A 20864-nucleotide genomic window follows, 5' to 3' on the forward strand; every position below is an offset into this window, starting at 1 on the left:
CATTGTACATCTAGCCCTACGATAGGTATACTGGTACAGATGCCTAACCCTTGAGAAGGAGGATCAGCGGTCCAAAGCAGTGCCAATGTCATGAGAGCCCAGGCAGAAAAAAAGCTTACTATTAGAAGCAGTCAATGAAAATTGGATTGTCCAACAAGTTTCCTTCTAATCCTTTTTAAGTTAATCAACAGTATTAATATATTTAGCGCAAATAGTAGGATGACAGGTTTTATTACAAACATTGATACAATAAAAACATTTTTAAAGTGTTTGGGGTAATTATGGGAAAATACATTTGAACCATACATGTTTGTACAATTTCTATGTCTAAAAAGCTGGAGAATCCGCTGTAGTTAATCCTGCCCGTTTACAATTATTTAGATTCCAACATGTGAATTCTTACTCTAGTTTATAAAATTAAAAAGAAACAATCTGTGCACAAAAATACAGTCAACTGGAAACTAGAACCACCATGACCATTGATCAGGCTCTACATGTTTACCCTTTCACTGCCCTTATGATGTAGAAATATATCAAAACAGAATGCCGTTGTACAGAAAGGGTTAGCTATGGAAGGTCCAGATATTGTCACTGGCCACTAGACTAACAAAACGACAAACACTAGAGCAAACGCTGAAGCTTTGAGCCAATGAGGAGAGGAAGAAGATTATTGAGTTAAACACTTGATAACTTTTGTTTGACAGAAATTTAAAGGAACTTTGCATTATATAAAGTACTTTGAAGTCTGCAGTGAACCACTGGCTGTTCCCGAAAGCTAAGAGTTAAACAGTGAGTAAGGTCTAGAAGTAGTCAAGAAACCTGCCTACCAAGATTCAAATTCAATATAAGAAATTATAACTTCATGTGCAAATCTATCTCCTTTCTCTTGGATGCATCAACCCTGTATTCAGAAAGTGAATTCTCCTCTAAAGAAGAAAAGAAAATCAAAATCGACCTACCATAGATTAATACAACTGAAAAATGAGAAATCGATCTTGAATGTGGAATTATCATCAGTGATAACCGGACAAGCAGCCCTGGGATGGTTGTTACACATCTGACCCTTCAAACAATACTGTTTATTTTCCTGAGAGGAACAACAGCTAAGAACCTTACTAGGGATATTCAACAGGAAAAATATTGTTTTCCATATTTGCTTTTGATGAGAACTGTGTATCACTGAATTCGATAATAATCAATAGTGAAGGCTTTTTGTGGTATATACTAGGCATTTGAGTGAACTTCTATATTTGTAACTTGCCTATAGTTGTGCGTTAGCTAAAGAAAATGACAGCACAATGTATGTCTCTATGAAGGGAAGAATGGCCATTTCTATTCGATTTTTTAATTGGTCTGTCTGGAGAGGGGCTTTATATAGCATTGTTGTACACTACAGATGGGCATCCATATGGTTGGGAATGGATACATTCTTAGAGAGAGATTTTTACAGGTTTTAAAAGACATTTTAGAATCCTTTATATATTTTGGGGTGTCTTGAGGGATCGTATAACCTTAAAAGAGGCTTTCATTACCAGAGAAATATCTTCATTTATTTATTAGGCAGATTCAAAGTCAAAATAAACTTTGTTTTGGCCACTAGGACCATAAACGTACACATAACACACAAATATATACATAATAAATAAGTAAAATCGATTGTGTGATCATTTAGAACAACAATAAAATCACTAAACAGATTCTGTACATGGCCATACTCCCCAAAACATTAAACCAACTGAAGGGGATCTTATAAACTTAAAGGGCCTTTAATTACTAGGTGAATATCTTGATTTATCTATTAGGTAGATTTTTAACGTGATGTGTTTGATCTTTCAGCTACTTCAAAGTCTTAGATTTGGAATAGAACAATGGGCAATCAAAAGAAAAAAACAGTGGAAGGGAAGAGCAAGACCAATCAGGTAGCATTAGTATCCACAGCAGATATTCTATGATTATGGCCTGTGAAAATCAAGAATGCCAGTTAGGAAGCGCACAAGAATAGTTGTCAGGGGTTTCCTGGTGCACATATGGTTCGGTTTAGGTCACATGGAGGGGATCAAAGTTTCTGTCTAGGTTGTAGCACAAAGCCAAGTTCCTAGAAGTTTCTTTTGCCTTTTCAAATTGTGAACAGTGCAAAGAACCTTAATTTTATGCTACCTTTGACTGGTAGCAAGTCGACAGCTTGGAGATCAGGCTTAATGCGGTCTTGTCTATAGAGGTTAGGACACATTATGGCAGCTTAGTTTTGTGGACTTTGGCAATTATGTTTTTGTGGAGGCCAGTGTAATAGTGTTACAATGGTCCATGAAGGTCATGACAATGAATGTATTCAACTTCACTCCATTGTCAGTTTGGAGTAACAGGAGGATATCTCTATGTCTCCTGCATACATCTGAAACTTTACTTCAAACTACTCTAAAAGCTGTGCAAACAAACTATGTAAATGTTGAACATGAGGCAGGGTAGGGATGCTCTTTGAAGGATACGTGACATGTGGATGGATCATTCAGCTGTTCCAATCTCTTTTTTGTGACTGCAATTAAAAAGGACGGCTTGAATCCAAAACATAGCAGGCACTGCTATTGCCATCTATTGTTTCCAACATAGTATGCCAAAGTCATTCACGCTTTCCATAAGAGATGGGTACCGTTTCTCTGCAAACAGTATGAGTCTTTAAACAGCCCTGAGCATGTGTCTACCTCCCTTGCCAACATCAGATCACTTCTCAAATCATGTCACTTTTAGTTGCACGCTATGTGGGTCTTGTTTCAAGCAACAGTAATAAAAGCACCTTGTGACGGCTTGGCTACACTGAGAGCTGTGTAAGTGATACTACTTATTTACTTTGTTTAGTGACCTAGAGATCCATGCCTTATGTCAAACAATTATACCACCAGATCAACCACCATTTCTTTATTCCACATCATTTTACAAAACCACACTACAAAGAGGACGAATTAACATGTTTTGGTTTGTGCTATCACATGCCGAGATGCAGTGCTAACCTTTGCCTCGATGTGTGACCGTGCCGCAGGTCCTATCAATAACTGCCTTGCTGTACATCAAGACTTTAACCTGATATGACACTCATCGTAGTACATACCCACACCTGCTTTCTTCTTCAGATCTTCTTCCAGACTGGCTAACTGCTGGTCGTAGGAGGTCCGCAGAAAATTAATATCTTCTTCTAGGCGTGCGCGAGATTTCTGTTCTGCTTCAAACTCTGCTTTCAGTTTTGCATACTTCTCCTCATACTCCTGTAGAAAAAAAGACAAATTCAATGCACAAAACCAACATTCCTGGACATTTAAAAAAATAATGTGTAATTTTATGAACAATAATTGCTAAAGCTGCTCTGAGAGAATGTCATGCAAAGGTGGTGCTGCCCAGTAAAAATGAAACACCTTAAAAGTGAACGTAAGGGGGCGTGGCCGGGCAAGATGGCCGAGCGGTCGTAGCCCGTCTCGGCTCCCGGTCCTCGTGCTGTCTCGGTGGGGTCTGCGGCAGTTGTGGCGGCTCTTACCTTCTGTCAACGGAGGCCGTGGACGGATGAACACCAGAGGCGTCTGGAGGATCGTGGCGGCGGGCGCGGATCGTACCCGGAATGATGGATTCTCTCTGTGTTGCCTGATCAGTAGTAGCCGCGCCGCGTTAAAATGGCGGCATGACGCGTGGCTCCCGATCGCGAGTCGTCGGTGGAGACTCCAGACCCCCCCAACGGAATTGCGGCATGTGAGGCAAGTGCTGGACATCCTGGGGGCAATCCTGATGGCTCTTCCCGCAGACTGAGTTTGTTGCACCCCGCTGCTACTACGAGTGCCTGATTCTGAGATGGTGGCCGCGCAGTAGTTACTGGCGGCTGCTGTTCGAGCTCACTGCCTGCTGCCTGGACCTTCCTGCTGTCTATTGCTACGTGGGCCCCTCTGAGCGCTGCAACTAGTGCCTCATTGGCCCTGTGGGGGTGATATAACCTGGACCTGGGGGATTGGGGCTTATTGCAGCCCGTGTTCGCCTTCATTGGACTCCTATCTCTCCCCCGGTGTGTGGGATCATCAGCGTTCAGCACCAATTGATCTAGCTGTCACCCTCATATTCCTACTATGGCGCTGGTCACTGGGAGCTGACCTTGGAGAGCGCGCGGAGGGCTCGGGGGCAGGCTTGATCCTCCTGCGCCCACACCGCAGCAGTGGTGCTTCCGTGTCCTTGGGGGCTACCTGGCTGACCTACAGAGAGGGCCCACCTTTAGGCTGCATGGCACGCATCGGCGTGACGGGGTGGATGATTCCATAGACACCGTCTGAGACCGTTTCCTAGTCAGCGCCTGGTGCCCTGAGTTCCATTTCGCAATAGCAACGTTGTGGGAGACGCTCTATGCCGCCCAAGAAGCCATCGGCCAAGACTCCCAATAGGGTCTCGGATTTTTTCTCGACCGCGGACTCACGCTTGACGGTACGGGAAGAAGCAAGCGCTGCCGCTATGGCTCTTACAAAAGCGGACCTGGTGTCTATGTTTCAAGACTTCAAATCTGAATTACGTAAGGACATTGGCCAAGACATCAAAACCTCCATTGATCAACTGCGTTACGACCTGTCGGACCGGCTGTCTTCCTTGCAGCAGGACGTGGACTCAGTCGGCACTAGGGTTCTTGACCTCGAAGTCCACCATCAGGAGCAAGAACAATTCTCTACCGAACTTCGGGAGGATGTGCGCTCACTTAAGAAACAATTGCTCCAGTCACAACTGAAGGCGGAGGACCTCGAGAATAGGGCTCGGCGAGAGAATATACGTATCAGAGACCTTGAGGAAGGCGCTGAAGGGCCGGATCTGGAGGCCTTTGTGGTGGGTCTCTTCTCGGAGATTTTGTCTCCGCAGTCTCTTAAAATAAAACTGGACAGAGTCCATCGAGTGGGGTCCCTCCAACAGGGAGAGAAGAAACGGCCGAGCGAAGTCCTGGCGAAGTTCCACTCCTATAGAGTCAAGGAGGCGGTTCTGCAGGCGGCCAGGACTAAGGAGTCCATCTCATTCCAAGATTACTCTTGCACCATCTACCAGGATGTCGCACCATCGACTTTAGCTCGGAGACAATTGCTCAGACCCATCACCACTAAGCTACGAGATGACCAGATCATGTACAGATGGACTTACCCATTTGGGCTCAGTTTCGAATTCCAGAATAAACTACGCCATATTGTGGCCCTTCAAGAGACGCACTTAGCTAGAGCTGAAAACTCTTGTCTCAAACACTTTCCACTAATTTATAGATCCTCGGCCCACACGAAACACCGGGGGGTAGCTATTATGTTTCGTTCTTCTACACAATTCCAACCTATGGGGGTTCAGAGTGATAAGGATGGGCGCTGGGTTATGGTCAAAGGCCGCTTGCGAGGAACAGTTTACACATTTGCAGCGCTATATTCCCCCAACTCTGGCCAGACGAACTTTCTGCACACACTCTTGGGGAAATTGACAGATTTTGCAGAGGGCATGCTAGTCGTTATGGGCGATTTAATTTGATCTGGCAAAAAGACTTGGACAGTACCTCCCTGCAGCGGTCAGACATGGGCTCCTTATCTGGGGAGACGCAACAACGCATGCGCGATATGGGCCTCCTCGACGCATGGCGCACTCTGTTCCCGCAAACACGAGACTACACGTTCTACTCACACATCCACTGTACTTATTCCCGGTTGGACTACATTTTTATCAGTCAGTCTTTGCAGGGTGCGCTACAGGACGCCAAGATCTTCCCCCTCTCAGTATCTGATCATAGCCTGTTCTCGGTTTGTCTTACCTTGCTAGGGAGTGCCCCGACCACTCCCAGATGGTATTTCCCGCCGTCGCTTATACGTGACAAGGAATCCTACTCCAAGCTCAGAACCGCCATTACTGAATTTTTTAATACTAACAGACCAGAAGACACCTCGGAATTTGTCAGCAGGGACGCCTTGAAGGCGGTTATTCGAGGGGAGTGTATCGCCCTCAACGCGGCACTAAATAAACAGCGCGCTCGCGAGAGGGAGCTCTTGGAGACCGAACTAATGACGCTTGAACGTACCCATAAAACTGATCCCACGCAACAAACGTTCCGTAATCTCACGGCCCTCCGCGGTAAACTCAGGGCCATTTATAACAGGGCGGAATTCACTTTTCTTAAGCCACGACACTTGTCGTACACCCAGGGTAATAAAATTGGTAAACACCTTGCGCGACAACTGAAAGATAAGCGAGAGAAAGAATACATAGGCGGCATTCTGGGTCCTGCGGGGGGAATTACGCATAGGGACAGAGACAAAGCTGAGATGTTTGGGAATTTCTATGGGAACCTCTATGCTGGGGATTCTTTAGATTCGGACGCCCAACAGGCATACCTCCAGTCGTTGCCTCTGCCCCAGGTGTCTGATACATGGAATGCTCTGCTCACCGCCCCTATCACCATTGCTGAAGTCACCATGCCATTACGAACCTGAAACCTCACAAAGCGCCAGGGCCGGACGGCTATACGGCTCTTTTTTATAAAACATTTGCCCCCGATATTTCTCCCTATTTAGTACGACTCTTTAATAAAATGGCGGAAGACGGTGCAACCTCCGGCTCAATGTCTGAGGCGGTGATTTCAGTGATTCCCAAACCGGGAAAAGATCTCCAGCGCTGCGCCTCCTATAGGCTGATCGCCCTATTGAATTTGGATGCTAAACTGTATTCTTCCATTCTTGCTACCCGCCTAAATGATCTTATGCCTATCCTCATTCACCCAGATCAATCGGGGTTTATCAAAGGCCGTCAAATGCACAATAATACCCGTAGAATTATACACCTAATAGAAAAGCCCAATAGACGCCAAATCCCTGCGGTATTGGTGGGCTTGGACGCCGAGAAGGCCTTCGATGGGGTAGATTGGATTTTCCTCTTTCGCACACTTACGGCATTCGGCTTTGCCCCCAAATTTCTCAATATGATAAGAGCCAATTACTGTCTCCCCCGATCTAGAGTGGTGATTAACGGGATACAATCCTCTCCTTTTCTCCACTCACGAGGCACGCGACAGGGGTGCCCCCTCTCACCTTTACTTTTTGCGCTTAGCATTGAACCATTAGCGCTAGCGATCAGGATTAACCCTGGCATCCAGGGAATACCATTTACAGGAGAATCCCATAAAATCTCTCTGTTCGCAGACGATGTTCTTTTGTCTCTGTCTGAGGCCGCGTCATCCCTCTCGTACTTGCAGTTGGAACTCGAGCATTTCGAACTAGTGTCAGGGTTTTAAATTAGAGTTTAATCAAAAATGGACGAACCCAGTGGTGTTGGTACGATCACTGGCAAGCAGTGCTTGGGAACCCACTAGGTGAGTAAAAGGCCCCTCACACACCAACCAGGGTTTTAAATTAATCTGGGCAAATCGTACATTCTTAATCTTACTCTCTCATCCTCTGAGGTCCTCCGGCTCCAACCTCTCACCCCGCTGTCATGGGCTACCTCATCCATACAATATCTGGGGGTTCAGTTGACGCCGAGACTTGAAGGGCTCTATGCTGCCAACTTCCCTCCCGCCCTTACGCGCATACAAGCGGACCTTATGAAATGGAAACCTCTCTTCCTGTCATGGTTGGGCCGCATACACACCGTGAAAATGACCCTCTTGCCCAAGCTTCTCTATCTTTTTCAGGCCTTACCCATTGAACTTGAGAAGGATTTCTTTCGGAAAGTGAAGGCCATGATCCTGCGCTTTATATGGCAGGGGGGTCAAGCGCGCTTCTCTTACTCTCTGCTGCGCCGGACCCGCGCTGATGGGGGAGTAGGCCTCCCAGATATCCTCTTATATTACAAAGCGGCGCAGCTGAGGGTCCTGGTCGAATGGTCCCAAAGGGAGTTCGAAAAACATTGGTTACACATGGATCGTAGCGTGTCGGGGCGAACCATATGGGATTTAGTGTGGTGCTCGCGAAGGGACAGGCCCCAGAACGCATACATTAGCACCCCCACACGCACCACTCTTAAAGTATGGGATTCGATCTTGGGTGACGATAGATGGACCTCATTCCCGTCCCCCTTTACCCCGGTTCACTTTAACCCAGCATTCCCTCTGGCCCAGCATGAGGGTCCTTTTGATGCTTGGAGAAAGGGAGGCTGCTTAGCTCTAACACATTTGTTCCAAGGTTTTGACCCTCTTACTTTCGATGACTGTAAGCGGGACTATGACCTAGAGAATACAGAAAGTTATCACTATGCGCAACTGATGCATTGGGCCCTTACCCCTCAGGTACGAGAAGCTGCTACTCGCCCTCTCACTAAATTTGAGGCCTTTCTTACCAAAACTACTAATATGAAAGGGGTGATCTCGTTTATATATAGCTTCCTACTTAAAACGGCTCTGTCACCACGCCCCCGATATATGTCCATGTGGGAGGATCTGCTTCACCGTCCTATTTCTGATGAGGAATGGTCACATCTATGGTCCGACATTGGATGCTTCAATCACTCCACTGACCTCAGGGAAGCACACTTGAAGAGCATGATGGATTGGTATCTGCATCCATCCAAGCTTCGGCAGATCTTTCCCACCACTTCGGATAGATGTTGGAGGGGTTGCGGATTCCTTGGAGATTTCCAGCACATATGGTGGGATTGCCCGATCATCCGCCCCTTCTGGGAAGAAATCCTGGCTCATATAAAAGATATGTTGGGTTATCCCATTGCCACTACCATGGGGGGAGTCCTTTTGGGGCTTCGTGACTCCTCTTTAGCACACCAGACTCGAGCTGATAAAAAAATAATGTGGCTTTGCATTGGAGTGGCTAAGGTTACTTTGGCAGCCGCTCGGAAGAGGAGGGAGGCCCCAGCTATTTCCCTCTGGCACTCCTGCCTATGGCGATTGCTTAGCTTGGAACGTATGGCTGACATTTTCAGGGATAACTATAAGAAATTTGAATTTAAATGGGGTCCCCTTGTCTCCTTCCTCTCCAGGGGTCTCCCATCGGCTGTGTGTCCCTCCTCTATAAGAGCCCTCCATCTCTTTCAATACTGATTAGCGTCCCTATGTCGCACACTTTCTTGATTGTATGAGTCATGCCGCCACCACGGGTAGGGTGGGGGGTGGGTTGCGGTTTTTTTCTTGCCTTTTTTTTTTTTTTTGCTTGTTCTTTGCATTATCCCACATTGGGATCCGTTTGCACATGTTTTTGGCCGTTCACTGTCCAGCACTTCAACTGAGTACCTTGGGGCAGCTACTGTCGCAGAAAGAAGTTGAGCTTTCAATAGAACTGCTTGCCTACATTGTATTTCTGCAAAGACCCTTTTAAGCTCCAGTCCATTTCGAGACTGTATCCTCTATTCGGCTTACTTAACGGGAAGCGGAGCTGGTTTACTTGATCTTTGCCTCTTGTTTAACTGTTATGGAATTGCTGAGGTTTTTGGATCCCCTGCGTGGGAGCATGTGAGGTGCTATTTCAGATTGTAAGAAGTTTAAACTTAATAAACATAACTTTGAAAAAAAAAGTGAACGTGAGAGAGAGAGAGAGAGAGAGAGAGAGAGAGAGAGAGAGAGTGTGTGTGTGTGTGTGTCAAGGTGCCCTAGAAAGCACTTGTGTGTGTGAGAGTTCTATGAGAGTGTGATGTTAAAGTTTCTTTTATTTATTGTGACTTCTGAGAAATCCAAGCTTCTATCCCTGTAGCTCGGCTCTGTAACAAATACCTGATCAGATTTCAAGTGTGCTCATGGTTGCAGGGCTATAGAGAAGGTCTAAAACTCTGAATAGCAAGATCTCGTAATTAAAGGCCAGGCCTGTATTTTTCACAATAACTTGACACCTAAGATAATTCAAAGAGAGTGGTGCTCTACAAATTATGCCCTGGTGACCAAAGGAACGGAACTTAATGAGGATGCCATCAGATCCTGATCCAAGGATCCAATAAAGTATTTACAACTGACTACAGACATACCATAAATAGTATGTAGTGGGAGTGGGCGGAGGATCTGAGAAACGCTGGAGCCAGCATGATAACCATCACGTGTCATCTGGCGTCTTCAGACCAGGTTGCTGCAGCTGACAACCGTGAGAGCCTCTACCCAGTGGCTCTGGTTCCCTTTGAATGGGGGTGGGGTCTCCGGTTCCTTGAGGGTAGCTGTGAGTCCATCCATGCCTGTGGATTGTCTGCTTGGCAATGACTTGGAGCATACCACCTTGAAGGAGGTGGAGCTCAAGTTCCACTTGGAGGTATGCCTGGCCACACGGTCCATGGCAGCCCGAGAGAGTAGTCAAGAGGACCTGGAGCCTGGAAGAATGGCCCAGGTGCCTGCCAAAAAGAGGAATGGCAAGGGGAGCAGGAAACCCATTCCTGAGACTTCCACAGTCCGGGAGGAGGTTAACCCTGAGGGGGACTCTCCGGAACCTACATCAGAGAATGTGGCCAAACTGGGGAACCTGTCTGAGTTGTCCAACTGGTAGCAGGAAGGGGGTCCCACCAGGGAGGAGTTCTGCAAGGTGCAGAAGATATGCAATTTCTCTTGTGGGTGTGCGGCAGCGGGCTGAGAACCAGGCAGCTGGTGATGCCTCTGGCAAACACCTGATTTATTGCGCGAACACTGTCTCCTGTGTAGTGAGCCTAAGGCTCCTGAGCTTGATGCAAAACACTTATTGGTGGTCCCCCAGTGCTATAGGGCCTTTCTACTGGGGCTGGCTCATGATGTACCCCTGGCAGGTCATTTGGTGCAAGGCAAGGCCTTTAACAGGCGTGTCACCCACTTCTATTGGCCCCAATCAAGAAAGACCTCAGATGCATTCTGTAAGTCCTGTCCTACCTGCCAGGCGAGTGGCAAGTCAAGGGGAAGTGCAAGGCCCCACTGCAACCTTTTCCTGCCATTAGCGCCCCCTTTGAGAGAGTGGTCATCAACATCATTGGGCTTCTGGACCCCAAGACAGCCATGGGCAACAGATTCGTTCTGATCTTGGTGGACCATGCCACCCGGTACCCGGAAGCTATCCCTCTAAAGACTGACTGTGCCCCCCATGGCCAGGGCACTGATAGGGATCTTTACCCATGTGGGTTTCCCCGAAGAGGTGGTATTTGCCCGGGGTACCAACTTTATGTCAGCGAACATGAAGGCCATGTGGAAGAAGTGTTGGGTAACTATAAGTTAACCACTCCTTACCACCCTCAAACCAAAAGCTTGTTGAAAGGTTCAACAGAACCCTGAAATGCATGATTATGGGCCTGCCAAAGCCCATAAGGCGGAAGTGGGACGTCCTCCTGCCATGCCTTTTGTTTGCCTACAGGGAGGTACCGCAGAAGGGGGTTGGCTTTAGCCCCTTTGAGCTGCTGTATCGGCACCCTGTGAGAGGGCCCAGTTTGGTGAAGGAGGGCTGAGTGCAACCTCCAGGGACAGCCCCCCCAGGATGTGGTCAGCTACATACAGGCACTCCGGAACCAAACAGCCCGCTTTCAGAAACTCACCCAGGAGAATCTGGAACCTAGCCAGGAGGACATGAAATGCTGTGATGACCACAATACCACCCTAGTTGAGTTTCAGCCTGGCCAAAAGCAGTGGGTGATGGAGTCTGTGGAGCACCGGGCTCTGCAAGACCACTGGTCTGGGCCTTATGAGGGGAAGGAGCGCAGGAGGGATGTCACCTACTTGACATCAAGAGTCGTAAAAGAACCCTTCAAGGGTCCTGCATGTTAATCGCCTCAAACCCCACTTCAAAAGTCTGAGCATACCATGCTCTTGGTTACTGATGATGGGGTGGAAGAGGAGAGTGAACCTCTCCACGACCTCCTTTCTTCCAACGAGCAGGCTGGGTCCAAGAAGGGTATCAACCTCTCCCCTATTCTGACCGTAGATCAACAGAGAGACTGCCGCCAGTTGCTGGGGGAGTTTGCCTCTTGTTCTCACTTACCCCAGGACTCACTACATGGTGTACCCATGATATTGATCCTGGGGACAGCACACCTGTAAAGAACAAAATGTACAGGTTGTCTGACAAAAGTCAGGGTCAGCATTAAGAAGGAGGTCTCCAAGATGCTGGTGTTAGGGGTTACTGAGCCCCCAAATAGCCCTTGGTCCAGCCGAGTGGTGTTGGTTCCCAAGGCTGCCCCTCCAGGTGTCACACCTTAACAAAGGTTCTGTGTGGACTACTGTGTGCCCAATGTGGTCACCAAGAATGACTCGCACCCCACCCTTAGGGCTGATGAGCTCATCAATCGGCTTGGAGCTGCCAAGTTCCTCAGCACGTTTAACTTAATGTCTGGGTACTGCAGAAGCGGCCAGTGCAGGTTAGTATTGCGGGGCAGGGTGGGGGGTTTGGGAAGTCAACAGACGACGAGGGAAAATTAAATTTAAAAAAAAGAAAATCACTTACCTTGTGCTCGCGCGCATTGCTGAGTCAGCGGAAGGTAAGTGTTTTTCTTTTTTTTTAATTTAATTTTCCCTCGTCTGTCGACTGACCCCCACCCGCTCCACCACGCTTACCTGCTGCCCCTGGGGTACTGTCAGACTGCCTTGTCCAAGGGAACTATGAAGAGGTCTGCGCTCTCGACACCAGAAGAGCACTTCCAGTTCCAGATGATGCCGTTCTGGTTAAAGAACACTCCTGCTACCTTCCAGAGAATAATGAATGAAGTCCTGGCTGGGTTGGAGAACTTCAGTGCCTCCTACCTAGAAGACACTGCGGTCTTCAATTCTAGCTGGGAGGACCATCTATTCCACCTACAGGAAGTGCTTCGGGCTCTGCAGAGTGCAGGCCTGACTATCAAGGCCAGTAAGTGCCAGATAGAGCAGGGTTCAGTAGTCTACTAGGGCCACCAAGCGGGAGGTGGCAAGGTACAGCTCCTTTAGGCCAAAATTAAAACCATTCTGACTTGGGAACCCTCAAGGCCCAGACAGATGTGACAGCCTTCTTAGGCCTCACTGGCTACTACAGGAGATTTGTCAAGGGATATGGGACCATTATTGCCCCTTAGCAGAGCTGACTTCCAGGAAGCAGCCAAGTCAGGTGATCTGGACCGAGGTGTGTCTGAAACTTTCAACTCCCCGAAGGAGGCCCTGTGCACAGCTCCCGTGCTCAGAGCCCCTAACTTCTCCCAAGACTTTATTGTCCAAACAGATGCTTCAGAGCATCGTGTTGGGCTGTGCGGTCAAAGCTAAAAGAAGAGGGCCTGGATCAGCTTGTAGCCTTCATCCGGAGGCTACTTCCCAGGGAACAGAAGTGGTGCGAAATAAAAAGGGAAGCCTTTGCTCACTTCCAAGTTCAAAGAGACCACAAACCCCTCAGATGGTTAATACAGATGAGGGGTGCGAATTTCTAATTATTATGGTGGTCCATCTCCTTACAGGGAATGGATTTTACAGTCGAACACCTTCCTGGAATAGATCACGCCAATGCTGATGGTCTTTCCAGGTTCTTCTGCCTTCGTTGGGTAGGTCTCCCCACTTTCAGATGGGGGGGACAAGTGTTAGGCACTTTAAAGAGAGTATAATTGAACCAATTGAATTCAAAATAAACCCCACTCAGACGCGATTTTATCTTATACCCCAGGTACCCTATGAATAAACGCATGGTTTGGGTATACCTGTAGGTATTTTTAACATCACCCATCTGGTTCCCTGCATGACCAGTCAATATTTCATATAGGAACTCCCATAACACCATTGGTTGAGTCCGCCCAGGTAGTACTATCTTACCTGGGTGTGGAAAGACGCCAATGATGAAGCATGTCAGGACAAGTGAGTGAGGCGTCTTCTCCAATATCTTTGGATACCCCAATATCCAAAGTTATTTTGAGGAAGGATGGACCGTCTGGGACCCCATGGACTTATTCCTTCACCTCCCTTTCCCAGTTTTGACAGTCTGCATATCCGTAAGGGATAAATAGACAACAGCAGTTGCCTTTTGTGATGCAATTGAACTTGGGAGATTGCAACTGATCTGCTTCTCTCACTCTCTATTGTGAAAAAGGGACAAGTGTTAGACCTGGCATCCTTGGTGTGGTTCCCCTGACTCTTTTTGCCTTCTGATCTCCTGTTTTGCTAACTTTGTTTCACTGGCTATAGGACTCCGGGCACTTTACCACTGCTAACCAGTGCCAACGTGCATGTGCTCTCTACTTTAAACATGGTAACATTGACTTCATTAACAATTGGCATATTTAATTTACTCATAAATCCATAGTAAAGTGCACTACATGTGCCCAGGGCCTGGAAATTAAATGCTACTCGTGGGCCAGCAACACTGATTGTACCACTAAATTGAGTAGCCCTTTAAACATGTCTCAGGCCTGCTATTGCAGAGGCTGTGTGTGCAGTTTTAATCTACAATGTCATCCTGGCAAGTTAAGCCTCTTGCCAGGCCCAAACCTTCCTTTTTAAAACATGTAAGTAACTCATATGGTAGGCCCTGGACAGCCCAAGGGCCGGGTGCAGTGTATTTGAAAAGAGGACATTTACTTTTAAGTTTTACAAGTCCTGGTAGTGAAAAACTCCTACATTTGTTCACTTCTGCAAGCCCTATCTTTACCATAGGTTAACATTGGGATTACCTCATTACATCTTATAAGAGTAATTTCCACTTGGGAAGAGATAGGATCCCCAGGTTAGGTATCTGTGGAATCACTATTTAAAATCCTAACCTATGGTGAAGTCAGATTTTAAATTATAATTCTGAAAATGCCATGTTTTGAAAGTTGACATTTTTCTTACTTTAGCTATTTGGTGCCTCTTGCCTGTCTCTGAATACACCACTGGGGTGGGTGACAGCTGGGCTTTGTGAATTCCCTTCAGACAGCCACACACAAAGGAAACATAGGTGTGACTGAAGGGCCATCCACATCCTGATGGGCCATCCTGAGCAGGATGGGAGGGAGGAGCTGATGCTTACACCTGAATAGGCTGTGTCCTGTCCCCACACAGAGGGCTGCATACCCCCTCTGTAGTGAGTCTGGAGCCAGGGCAGGGACTCTGTGCAATTCAAAGGCCTCTCTTTGAAGTCTTCCCCACTTCAAAGGCACTACTGAGTATAAGTACTAGACCCATGACACCAACAACTGGGAACATTTCTGGACCTGTTGATACTTTGCCAGGAAGAAGGACTGCTGTGTTGCTGAAAGGACTGTCACTCTGCTGGATTCCTACTCAGCTGGGCTGGCCTGCTGGTCTCCTTACCTGAGAGTGAGGAGGTCTGGACCTGCATCTCTACAACCCTAAATTTAAGTGACTCCATGGGCTTTCTGGCTTGCATCCTGCGGGTAGTCTCAGGGACATCAAAGACTACACTCCACTCCCCAACAGCATTTGGGCTCTGCTATCTGAGAGTCTTGTCATCCTAAGTGGTGCCAATCCAGTCCAGGGCGCTTGGAAGTCAGTAGGTAGTTCTGCAACTACCAAAATCCACGCATCAGCGCATTACATAGCTCGGAGCCACCGTATCGCTGTTGCAAGGACCCAAGACATCGCATTGCCGAATGCGCGGCACAACACCTCCAGTTCCAGATGCATCCTCGACCTGCGTGGCTCGACAACTACACATTGCCTACATGTTGGGGTTCGCCGACGACGACACATCTGCGACTTGCGCCACTCTGAACCGACGCATTGCCTACATCTGAAGGGATCGACACATCGCCTCCTCTGATTCACACATCGGGCCTTCGTTGACGACGCAACAAGGCCCAAGATTGGTCCCTGTATTCGACCGGCACTCCATCGCGGTTGGCCTGAACCTTTGGATTTGATCCGGTCTAGCGCACCAAAATAGCCCCAGTTGGTGTTTTATGCTTTTAAGCACTATATTTCAAGATATTCTTTAAAAATTCATAACTCAGGTCATACTTATTGTATTTTTGTGGTTTTCTTCTTGTATTGTTAGTTACATAATTAAGCTCTAATTTTGTAACTAGGTGTTGTATTTTTGTGTGTGGTGTTTTCACTGTTTTACATAAATATGTTCTGTACCAAGCTAACAGGGGGAGAGCACAAGTTAATTTAGGGTGAGTTTGTTACTTACCCTGACAAGCATTGTGGTTCCTACTTGGACAGGGTGCATAACTGTGCCAACCAGAAACCAAATTTCCAACAACTATTATGATTATGAATATGAGAACTACTGGTGGACATGTATAGCGCTCTAATACAAGCATTTATCAAAGGTGATACAACTTTCGTTCTCCGTATTGTTCTTAATATCTAAATTATTTACACACAACCACAACTTTCGAGTGTCATTGCTATTGCAGATAAGAAAGACATCTAGCCACTGCTCTTCAGTGGCTTTATCTTTTCTTTCCCAAAATAACTTTATATAAAATGTCTTTAAGATTTTAACTTTATCTGCTCTTGTTCACAACTGTGATTCTGAATCAACTGCATCTGCTTATTTAATTTACTGTTGGATAACAAGAGTGTCTTTATATGGCAATTTTTTTATTTTACTTCTATTAGGGTTCCTAGGAACAAGCTGACATTTAAAAAAAAAATGGATGCCTAAAACTTGGATTAATTTCTACCAAATGTCTTAATTTAGTGACATAGGGAAAGACTGCTGTAAGGAAACAGGCTTTTTTGCAGGTTTACCCTCACCTTTTTTCTTGTTTTGACTGCTGGGTACTGGTGTAATTACTCTGGAATGCCATGAGCCCTGCTAAACAGGACTCAGAGCTTGTGCTGTAACCATTAAAATGATGCATGTTTAATTGGCTTGTTCCATTGCCATGGACTAACTTACTTGTAAGTCCTTAGTATATGATACAATGGCACCTAGGGCATGTAAGACAGAGTGTCCCCCCAGGAACAGCAGCACTTACTGTGCACTCTGAGTGGGAGAAGGAACAACATGGCTTCCAGTCCGCCACTGCAGACTGGATGGGCAATTTTAAAATGCTAACTCAGCTTGGACATTTAAGGTAATGGTAAAGTACAAACCTCCCTTTTTAGTACAAGTAAGTCACCCATAAGGTAGACCTAATGAACCCTAAGTCAGGGTGCTATATGTTAAAACGTGGAACATATACTTTTACATGCTACTGTCGTTTTTAAGGTGGAAGGGATAGTAGGGCCCTTAGCAAGTACAAAGTTACAGACTGACACCTAGCTCTGATAATTTCTATAGGGGACTACTAAAGTTGGTACTGTAGGTTATCAAAAGAGTCAGTGCATTAAATCCGATATAATGGTTAAACCAAATTTAATGTCACTGGTGGGAGAGTGCAACTTTAGAGGTTGCACTTCAGTTACCCAAGTTTTCCAGTGCCTCTTTACTGTTGTACCCAGGATCTGTCCTGTAGACAGGTATGTGCCCCCATGAGGAGATGTGCTAACGACTCACAGGACAAAATACAGGAGCCTGGCCAGCTTCTGTCTTGACCTTGACACAGACCAGTACGGCCAGCTCGGTTCACAGCACAGGGTCACAACAGCTGAAGAAGCCTGCTAAGGGTGAGGGGTAGCCCTGATCCCTGGGTCGCCACTCCCTGCCATCATGCAGCAACACGTACCAGGACCTGATGCTCAGAAGTTGCAACAGAATCTGCTGGACCCGGGAGAGTCGTCAGAGTGCATCTTGTTTGCGCAAAAGGCAAGCTACAGCCTGGAGAAGAATTTCGCTGTCAATCAATGAATCAGTATTTTTAAGCACGACTATTCACCTACGGCGGTCTCAAGGCGCTATGAGAGGAGGGGGAGAGTGGTGGGAGGAGGAGCAAGAAGGCAGGAAGCAGGTCCTACTGGGTGCTGAGGTTGAGTCGAAGAGCCAGGTCTTGAGATCCTTCCTGAATTGGGTCACCGACAGGGATAGTCTGAGGTGAAGAGGTGGGGTGCTCCAGGTTTTGGCGGATCCGAGGGACGGTGGCAAGGGCAAGTTCGGCAGAGCAATGGTGTCTGGTGGGTACGTGGAATGAGAGGCGGTGGCTCAGGTATGCTGGTCCGGCGTAGTGCAGCACTTTGTAGGCTTGTGTGAGGAGCTTAAACGTGACTCTTTTATTGACTGGGAGCCAGTGGAGTTCTTGCAGGTGTTCAGAGAGGTGTCTGTGACGTGGGATGTTGAGGACCAATCTGGCTGCGGTGTTCTGAACGTTCTGTAGTTTCCTAAGGAGTTTCTGGGTGACGCCTGTGTAGAGTGCATTGCCGTAGTCGAGCCTGCTGTTGATGAGTGCATGGGTGACCGTCTTTCTAGCCTCAGTGAGGATCCATCTGAAGGTCTTCCGAAGCAAGCGAGGAGTGTGGAAGCATGATGAGGAGACAGCGTCAATCTGGCGGTTCATCGTGAGCGAGGAGTCCAGTATGATCCCGAGATTTTGTGCGTGGTCCGTGGGTGGGTGGGGTGGGGAGTGGAGGTGATTGGTCCCAGGATGAGGACTTCGGTCTTGTCTGAATTGAGCTTGAGGCAGCTGTCTCTCATCCAGGTAGTGATGGCCTTCATTCCACCGTGGAAGTTGTTTTTGGCAATTGTGGGTTCGTTGGTGAGGAAGAGGATCAGCTACATGCTCCAACCGTGCAAACCCTAAACTGTCGTTTTTAAGGTGGAAGGGCTAGTAGGGCCCTTAGCAAGTACAAAGTTACAGACTGACACCTAGCTCTGCTAATTTCTATAGGGGACTACTAAAGTTGGTACTGTAGGTTATCAAAAGAGTCAGTGCATTAAATCCGATATAATGGTTAAACCAAATTTAATGTCACTGGTGGGAGAGTGCAACTTTAGAGGTTGCCACTTCAGTTACCCAAGTTTTCCAGTGCCTCTTTACTGTTGTACTCAGGATCTGTCCTGTAGACAGCTTTGTGCCCCCATGGGGAGATGTGCTAACGACTCACAGGAAAAAATACAGGAGCCTGGCCAGCTTCTGTCTTGACCTTGACACAGACCAGTACGGCCAGCTCGGTTCACAGCACAGGGTCATAACAGCTGAAGAAGCCTGCTAAGGGTGAGGGGTAGCCCTGATCCCTGGGTCGCCACTCCCTGCCATCATGCAGCAACACGTACCAGGACCTGATGCTCAGAAGTTGCAACAGGGTCTGCTGGACCCGGGAGAATCGTCAGAGTGCATCTTGTTTGCGCAAAAGGCAAGCTACAGCCTGGAGAAGAATTTTGCTGTCAATCAATGAATCAGTATTTTTAAGCACGACTATTCACCTACGGCGGTCTCAAGGCGCTATGAGAGGAAGGGGAGAGTGGTGGGAGGGGGAGCAAGAAGGCAGGAAGCAGGTCCTACTGGGTGCTGAGGTTGAGTAGAAGAGCCAGGTCTTGAGATCCTTCCTGAATTGGGTCACCGACGGAGATAGTCTGAGGTGAAGAGGTGGGGTGCTCCAGGTTTTGGCGGATCCGAGGGACGGTGGCAAGGGCAAGTTCGGCAGAGCAATGGTGTCTGGTGGGTACGTGGAATGTTGAGGACCAATCTGGCTGCGGTGTTCTGAACGTTCTGTAGTTTCCTGAGGAGTTTCTGGGTGACGCCTGTGTAGAGTGCATTGCCGTAGTCGAGCCTGCTGTTGATGAGTGCATGGGTGACCGTCTTTCTAGCCTCAGAGAGGATCGATCTGAAGGTCTTCCGAAGCAGGCGAGGAGTGTGGAAGCATGATGAGGAGACGGCGTCAATCTGGTGGTTCATCGTGAGCGAGGAGTCCAGTATGATCCAGAGATTTTGTGCGTGGTCCGTGGGTGGGTGGGGTGGGGAGTGGAGGTGTTTGGACCCAGGATGAGGACTTCGGTCTTGTCTGAATTGAGCTTGAGGCAGCTGTCTCTCATCCAGGTTGTGACGGCCTTCATTCCATCGTGGAAGTTGTTTTTGGCAATTGTGGGTTCGTTGGTGAGGAAGAGGATCAGCTGCATGTCGTCGGCATAGGAGACGATGTTGAGTCCGTGGTTTCAGGCTATGGCTGTGAGCGAGACCATGTAGGCGTTGAAGAGGGTGGGGCTCTGGGAGGAGCCCTGGGGGAAGCCCTGGGGGACTCTGGAGCCGATTTCCATGGGTTCTGAGAGGAACGGTGGTAGTCTGACTTGCTGTGTTCTACTGGTGAGAAGGAACGGATCCAGTCCAGGGCTTTGTCACGGATGCTGGTGTCGTGGAGTTTCATGCTTAGGGTTGTATTGATATTAAGAATGATATATTGACCAATGGCTCCATTTGGCATAATGGACTCCATCTTGTGTAACAGACTCCATTTTCTGTGCTCACACGTAGCTGCAAAGTGGGGAGGGGATGTTTTCTCTCTTCACTTGTTTCCTGCTCTTCACCGATCAGAGTGAACTGGAACATGTTGTGTGGGATCCGTGCTTGGTACCTTTCAGGGAATGTGCGGAATGTACAGCTCTGTCTCGGAGTCAAAATACAGGAGCCTGGCCAGCTTCTGTCTTGACCTTGACACAGACCAGTACGGCCAGCTCGGTTTTCGCAACAGAAGAAAGGGGGCAAGATTTCTAGAACCTTCGCCTCACATTGAGTAAAGTTATTAAAAACTGGAAGACTTCGGGCGGGTAGGAGCTCGTTCACAGAGTAGACGTACTGCTGTGAAACAAACGGAACTTGGGTCCCGATCGAACTTCTTCCTGGGCTGTCAAAGGGCTCCTCCAGCTTGAGTTGGCAAGGATGTTGCATGATCGATCAGAGAGGTGTTCCTTACTTTGTGTACATCATTCCTAAGTTTCCTTGCTCTTTGTTACATGTATATATGATACATTTTATTCTGGTTTTGCACTTGAGTTACTTGATATTTGGGAGTCTGCAGTAACTGATATATTTTGCCTTCCTTTCTAAAATATTGAATTAATAAACATGTGTGTGTCACTTTAAATGCACCTGAATTTCTTTTCTTGCCTCGCCTTAAGAGAGTGCTGGGTCTTGTTTTATCACCTCGTCTTTTGGGAGTGCTGTTTAACGTGTGTTGTTTAAAG

At 47.5% G+C, this 20864-nt stretch overlaps 1 protein-coding gene across 5 annotated transcripts in view; it reads right to left on the reverse strand.

Annotated features, from left to right (window-relative positions):
• KIF17 (kinesin family member 17) overlaps positions 1-20864 on the reverse strand; it is a 449007-nt gene that overhangs the window by 174063 nt on the left and 254080 nt on the right. For 4 of the 5 annotated variants that reach the window (XM_085608962.1, XM_085608958.1, XM_085608961.1 and 1 more), the window contains exon 7: positions 3104-3257. In XM_085608962.1, the coding sequence (XP_085465088.1) occupies positions 3104-3257 (154 nt within the window). The remainder of the gene's footprint in view (positions 1-3103; positions 3258-20864) is intronic. The other variant, XM_085608959.1, reaches the window with a different exon arrangement.

This window comes from Triturus cristatus, chromosome 1_2 (genome assembly GCF_964204655.1).
Source record: "Triturus cristatus chromosome 1_2, aTriCri1.1, whole genome shotgun sequence".
Lineage (NCBI taxonomy): Eukaryota > Metazoa > Chordata > Amphibia > Caudata > Salamandridae > Triturus > Triturus cristatus.